The sequence below is a fragment of the Hakea prostrata genome, chromosome 1 (assembly GCF_041222555.1).
Source record: "Hakea prostrata isolate BN-2017 chromosome 1, UWA_Hpros_2, whole genome shotgun sequence".
In the NCBI taxonomy this organism is placed as follows: domain Eukaryota; kingdom Viridiplantae; phylum Streptophyta; class Magnoliopsida; order Proteales; family Proteaceae; genus Hakea; species Hakea prostrata.
In genome coordinates, this window is record NC_142600.1 from 23768367 (window position 1) to 23775997 (window position 7631).

Consider the following 7631-nt stretch of genomic DNA (forward strand, 5'->3'; position numbering starts at 1 on the left):
TATTCATAATTTCTTTTCCTCTTCATAAAATTTATACCAATCATATTCATCAAGCATGGATCATGATGTACCAATTATACAAACAAGATGTCTGATGCCATTATATATTATAAATTTGGGTATAGTATAACTTACCCTTAATTTAATCTTTAAGGGCCTGTTTGGTTACATGAATTCATAAATTTCAAATCTCTGGTTTCATAAATGGAAAATTTAAACCCGTTTAGTTGTGTGAATATTTGAATTCATGAAATTTAGGGATTTATTTTTGTACACTAAAAATGTGAATCTGTAGATTTATGGGTATGAGATGAAATCTAAAGATTTCACCCTTACTATTAAAGCCCTAAACATTTGCATATTCACAAAATCACCTTGACGAAACTCTCATAATTACAAATTCAGCTTGACCAAATAGTTAACTTTATGAATAATGACTAGATATTTGAAATCTCTAGAGTCAAGTAATCAAATAGACTCTTAAAAAGCAATCTCCTATGAACTCCCTTTAATTTTTCATTGATTTCCCAGATGAAATTTCTATTTCCCTTTCCATTTCACACAAATTTCGACAGTGATATCATCACACTATTATCTTATCAAAAGAGTGGATATTGACCATATCAAACACAAATCCCCTGGAACAGTTGCAATCCAGATATTCAAATCTGAATGACCAAAGGACGATTGAGTATTAGGTGCACGTTTAATCCACTATTAAATAATAACAATAAATCAATTTCCCAATAATTTTCCTTTTCTGACTTTTCTTTTTTTTTCGTAGAAAGTTTAGAACTTTGAATGTATAATTTCGAAGTAGTTTCCTTACCACCAAAACGATGACTCTGAAAGGTAAAAGACTCTGAAAGGTAAGAGTTTCTTGGAATGATGCATTAACCCGCGTTGACTCATTATTTCTCTTTTCAATATTCATGGAAGCTACGTCGTAAAATTCATCCATTCTGTTTAAATAAATTCTTCAGATGGGAAGAATAGCAGTACCCACGGTTTCTTCTTTCTCAACCTGATTCCTGTTCAAATCTTCATCACATTCGTCATTATAGCAGCAGCAGCAGCAACATCAGCGTCTATGCAGTACAATCTCCACCGCCGGAAACGCCAGAAGAGATCCCAAAACATCATTCCATGTTTCCCTAAATCAGGTTCTCCTCACGTCGACAGTATCGAACGTTTCTCCCATTTTGTAGGTAAAAAAAAAAAAAGAGTTTTTAATTAGTTTACAAGAATGCATTCGTTAAATCAAAATCCCTTCTGTTTTGTATATATATATACATTTTCTTACAAATGCTCATGTTTGTTTGTGGGTGGGTGCAGCTAGACATTTAGGATATGAAGATCCCCAGGAGTGCCTGTCGGGTTATGAAAAACCCACCGAATAGAACAATCAGCAAATAAGAGAAAAGAAGAACACAATAATAACAACTAAGAGAAAAGAAAGACACAATTATATATGGGCAAGAGAGAAAGCTCCACTATAAATAAAGAAATATCCAAGAGAGAAGATATTTGGGATGATTAAAGAAGAAGGAAGAGGCATTCTTTTATAGCCTCTTCCTCTCCACATATTCCCACACGGCGAGTGGGACTAATATTACAACAATCTCCCACTTGGAGATTAGATTGAGAACCAATCAATCTCCACACCGCTCTATCTGCCACCACGCGCATGTCTCTATCAAGCCAACAAGGACGCACCAAATGAACGCGATTGATTGCTTTGCAAGCATCGCAGGTTCTCTTTCGGTGGATTTGCATATCCACCCTTCGCTTCCACCACTTCACGAACAAATGATATGTACTCAGGTTTTGTCCTGGAATGAAAAGGGATTCCTTGCAATGTGCAGGCACTGGCACAATACAGAGAATCTTGATTTGTGCCCAAGTTCTTCCATGAATCTTCTTATCCGATTGCTTCTTTACAAGCTTGTGTAGCGCCATAACCGTGTAGACGGCACGCGAGTTTGAGACCTCACAACCCCCGCAATGTAAACACAAGCCGAGGGATTTCCTTTATCAAGATCCCGCAAAATCGAATCAACATATCCTCCGACAGAAATCGGATCCTCCATAACATGAGCAGCATCCAAGGTCCTTTAATGTATCTTAGGATCCTCTTTACTATAATCCAACGCTCTTGTCCTGGATTCGCCATATGCCGACTAATCACCCCAGCAGTGCAATGCCGGTCTTGTACATATCATAGCGAACACGGACTTCCACTGCGATGCATACGGACCGAGACATCTCCATCCCTCGCTTCATTGCTAGGACACATACTTGAGGATAACTGAAATTAACGGAAGAGGAGTAGTAATGGCGCGAGCTTGCATATTGAAGCGGCGCAAGACTTTCCTTAAGAACTCTTCGAGATAGCCAAATCTTCCTGTTATTTGTCTCGGTGAATTTGCATCCCTAGAATCTTGTTTGCGGGTCCCGATCCTTCATTTCAAATTCCCTAGCCAACGAGCCTTTAATTCTACGATCCGATCTTTGTTGGGGCCGACACCAACATATCATCGACATACAACAGAAATGATGAAATCATCATCACCAAACCTCTTGTAATACGCACAAGGGTCAAGCAAGTCTGTGTATCCAAGGCTCAATATGAAGGAATCAAATCTCTTATACCAACATCTTGGCGCTGTTTAAGCCGTATAGAGATTTGTTCAACCGCAAACCAAGTTCCCCTTTTCGGTTCTTCAAAACCTGGTTGGAGCATATAGATTTCTTCTTCAAGATCTCCATGAAGAAATGCGTTTTACATCTAACCGCCAAGATGTAGATCAAACGTAGCACAAAGTGGAACTATCCGGACAGTAGTAAGTCGAACCACCGGAGAAAAGATTTTTGTGAAATCGACACCTTCTTTCGAGCATATCCTTTGATCACCATTCTTGCACGATACCGCCTACTTGATCATCAGCTTGTTTGATCTTGTAAACCCATTTGTTACCAATGGGCTTCCTTCCGTGCGGTAAAGGTACAAGCTCCACGCTTATTCTTATGAAGAGCTTCTAGTTCTTCCCGCATAGCCGCCATCCAAAGTGATGCTTGAGCTATCAATCGCTTCTCGAATGTTGATGGCTCACCATCTTCCGTTAGAAGACAGATGCAATGTTGCTCTCCATAATATAATCGACTGCCGGGTTGGTGTATGTCTTTCACGAGGTGACGTGAACTTCTACGGTTGTAGACTCAATGGTACGTTCTCATTCGATCGCCCGGAAGAATTTCCGGATTGGACTCTCTTCCTCTGAACGTGTACTCTCCGGAATTTCTATTGAAATGCTACTCACATCTTCCTTTTGCAGCTTATCTTCTGCAAAATGACATCTCGCGATGACGACTTTGTGGGAGTGGGATCCCACAATCGATACCCCTTGACTCCATCGATTTCCCAAGAATCGCATTTCCGGATTTTGGATCCAACCGAAATTTCTTGGGGATGATACATCACGACAGGACTCCCAAATGTGTGCGGGTGAATAATCAAGCGGCTTGCAGCCACATATTCATGGGTCTTGGATCAATCGATCTTGTTGGTGATCGATTAATCACATAGAGCGGGTACGCGCCCAAAGGACTTAGCCATGCTGCGCTTAACATGGCTCTTGTTCTTTCGAGTAGAGTTCTATTCATCCGCTCCGCTACTCCATCGTTGAGGAGTGTAAGCCACCGTGAGTTGTCTCTTGATGCCTTCTTGATTACAAACTCAAAGAAGTCATCCGATATTCACGCCATTGTCCGTCCGAGGCACTTGATTTCTCGCTCGTTCAACGCGCTTGAATGTTGAAACGAAAACACATCCGACTTCTTCTTGATAGGAAACACCCAACATCTTGGAATAATCATCAATGAAAGATACATAGTACCGCTCCTCCCGAGATGTAACCGGTGCTGCCATACACGAGTGAACAATTCAAAATACACTCCCGGAATCAGATGCATTGAACTTCAATCTATGCCGCTTGCTTGTAACACGTGCCACAAAAGGGTAATGAAACCTGTGAGACCCGAGTAATTTAGTTCGCGAGAACCTTCAACCCTGCTCGACATGTGCCAATTTGATGCCACACTTTGTCATCTCTTCTGCATCTTGATGCAACCGATGCTCGCCGACATGTCTCCCAACTGCACAAATTGAGGCCCTTACTTTCATTACAACTAGCGCTCCGACATCCTCATCATTCCATTTGGATCGTGTCTGCACCCAATTTCATCTAATTGTCCCAAAGACAATAGATTCTCTTTAAGCCCTCACACCGCACATTTTGAATAGTCACCATACCATCGTACATCTTCAACTGATGGTCCAACTCCAACAATCTCCAAGGCATGATCACCCAGACACGACACCGCAGAGATAGGTTCATAAGTTTGAAACCAACCGCAGAGGTCATGTCCATGCTCCCGAATCCAAGATCCAAGCATCACATGTTCCAACATCCCGCGCCATTGCCGATCACCGAAAGAACTCTCCCAAGAAGCACCGAGATGCACCATCTACAAGATAGGTGAAGGATTGCCATACAAGATGAGGTGATCCCAAACCTCCTGCATGCCCCTAAAATATCACCGATAATGCTATATGCAAATCGAAAAGCAAGCACTATCATTCCACTCCCGAACCCCCCCGAACACCGATGCTCAGCGTATCTATCAATAATGCCTCATCTTCATCCATAATGAGAATTTGTGCCGCAAACTGCCGAGGAGCCGCCAGCCTATCACAACCGGGAAAAACTCCCACTATGTCACAAACGCCAGATCCACGAATGGTGAACCAAAATGTACCAGAAAATCAAAAACGGAGGGACACAAGCTCCCAAAAACCAACTCCTTAGACAAAACCAGACATGCACAATCACCCAAACACCCAGATACCCGAAAAGAACCACGTGAAACACAGACCTCCGAGATAAAAACAATATCTACATTTCGAGAAGGATCCACCAAGGGCAATCACAGAGCAACAAAGTAGATACCACACCCAAACCAAACAAAAAACCCCCAAGAATTCGATGAAGCCACACCAACCACGAGCATAAAAATATACACGGTATAAAACCACCAATAAACAATAGCAAATAAGAGAAAAGAAGAACACAATAATAACAACTAAGAGAAAAGAAAGACACAATATATAGGGCAAGAGAGAAAGCTACACTATAAATAAAGAAATATCCAAGAGAGAAGATATTTGGGATGATTAAAGAAGAAGGAAGAGGCATTCTTTTATAGCCTCTTCCTCTCCACATATTCCCACATCAGTCGATGTGGGACTAATATTACAACAGTGCCCACACCTCTGCAAGTTAGTGAACGATTATCTGAGGAAGAGTGAAGGATGCGAGCGTGCCATCCATGACTATATCCTCAGTGACCCAGAAACTGATGCTTCCCTCTTCAGTAAGCTCATTGAAGAGTTTGATAGATGCATTCTTGTCTACTTTTCTTTCCATTGGAATCAAACTTCTGTTATGATTAGTCAGGTAAGATTGAGATCCATTAAAATGGACAAAAAGTATATATGTATATATCTTTTTTTATCGAATTTTGAAAACCATTATTTATTGGGTTTCAATTGGCTTTAGGTATTGACGTCTGATTCAGATTCAAGTCATTCAACACGGAAGCTGAAGAAAATCGTAATGTCTCACACTAGGTGAGCTTTATCATCACCTTCTCTTTTTTCAAAAAATGGAAAAGAAAAAGGGTCAAGTTTTCAAAAAAATTGGGAACGGGAACAGGTCAGGGCGATGGCCGTATGATAACTCCGCCTCTCTACTTATCTCATGGAGATTTAAACTCTTGATCTCGAACTTTCATCTCTACCAATGAAACCAACCCAATAACAAAAAGTTAATTAATGTTAAATTTATTTATTTTGGGCGTGAATGCAGGAAACGGAGATTTGAAAGGGTAAGCGAGAACTTGAAGATCACGAGGCTGTTCTCTACACTAGTGGAGGAGATGAAAACCCTTGGCAATATCCCATCCAACAATGATTCCCGTTCCACGGATGTGATGAAGCCAACGGCCCCCAGTGAGAGGAGCCCTGTGTTGCTCTTAATGGGTGGTGGAATGGGAGCTGGCAAGAGCACTGTTCTTGAGAACATACTAAAAGAGTAAGCATGCATCTTTGCATTTCTCATCAATTCTGTAGAAGGGTTTGATTGCAAAACATAGTTAAGTTATAACTTATAAGTCATATGTGTTTGTTTGTTGATGAACAGCTCCTTCTGGGCAGGAGCGGCTGGGAATGCAGTGGTAGTTGAGGCAGACGCGTTTAAAGAGACGGATGTAATTTTCAGAGCTCTCAGTGCTAATGGCCCAGATGACATGCTCCAAACTTCTGAACTGGTTGGTTTTGCTCTCTCACTCTCTCTTTTTGACAATGGAGAATCAAAACCAATACATTTTGATGATGGCATTGCAATTAATTGGCAGGTGCATCAATCATCTACCAATGCAGCATGTTCCCTACTAGTAACAGCACTCAATGAAGGGCGTGATGTGATCATGGATGGTACCCTCTCTTGGGAGCCATTCTTCCAACAGACAATTGAAATGGCCAGGAATGTTCACCGTCACCGGTACCGGATGGGCGCCGGATACAAAGTTGCCGAGGATGGGACCGAAATCGAAGAGTATTGGGAAAAGGTAGAAGATGATGATGAAGAAAATGTAGAGCATAAGGAAGCAACCATGAAGAGAAAACCATACAGAATAGAGTTAGTTGGAGTTGTATGTGATCCACATCTAGCAGTTGTGAGAGGCATAAGGAGAGCTATTATCATGGGAAGAGCAGTGAGGGTGAAATCACAGTTGAAGTCCCACAAGGGATTTGCAAATGGGTTCCCCAGGTACTGTCAATTAGTTGATACTGCCAAGCTATACTGCACAAATTCTATGGAAAATCCACCCAAGGTAAACCTTAAACTCTCGTCATTTTATAGTAAGTCTGCAGGTCCACTACTGATTAAGTATTCTGACATGGTTTGTTTTTGTTAATTTGGTTGAAGTTGATAAGATGGAAAGATGGAGAGAACAACTTGGTGGTTGATCAACAAGAAATAGATATTTTAAAGAGAATAAGCACATTGAATGAAGAAGCAGAATCCATCGATGAACTTTACCCGCATCATGCTCGGAATTGGAAAAACATCTTGTTATCAACTTCAGGAGCTCCTTATCAAGATGAACTAAAGATTGCAATTCAAAAAGCAGAAAATCAGAGAGAAATCAGCAGCTGAAGAGTGCTGTAGTTTCATGTCCTCTGATTAATAAATGGCTAAAGAAATAAATAGAAGGGATTAATCCCCATTTCCCTGAGTTGTCATCTGTAATCCTTGTAATTAAAATGCAAGAATACCAATAAATGTATGGTTATACAAAGAGCTGCCTCCACTCCCAACACTAACAAAAATAAAAGAAAAGAAATTGCTCCTGTTTCACACAGAGAATTAAATTAATAGCGGGTCTGTATGTGTTGTGAGCATTCAAAAACCAGCTCCATTCTACGGCAGTAACTAATCAAAGAATACCCAATTCTCTCCAACATTGAGCCAAGCAGATCAAAGTCTGGTTTCAACATTGAACCCAGA

The 7631-nt window shown here is 40.9% G+C and overlaps 1 protein-coding gene across 1 annotated transcript; it reads left to right on the top strand.

Annotated features, from left to right (window-relative positions):
* The first annotated feature begins 970 nt into the window (after positions 1-970).
* Positions 971-7418, top strand: LOC149028378 (calmodulin calcium-dependent NAD kinase-like). The gene is made up of 9 exons (XM_089148321.1): positions 971-1208; positions 1336-1366; position 2597; positions 5322-5516; positions 5619-5689; positions 5928-6152; positions 6261-6387; positions 6475-6954; positions 7050-7418. Exons 1-9 carry the CDS (start codon positions 1091-1093, stop codon positions 7278-7280), a joined length of 1479 nt encoding a protein of 492 aa, XP_089004447.1. The 5' UTR covers positions 971-1090; the 3' UTR covers positions 7281-7418.
* Positions 7419-7631: the final 213 nt, after the last annotated feature.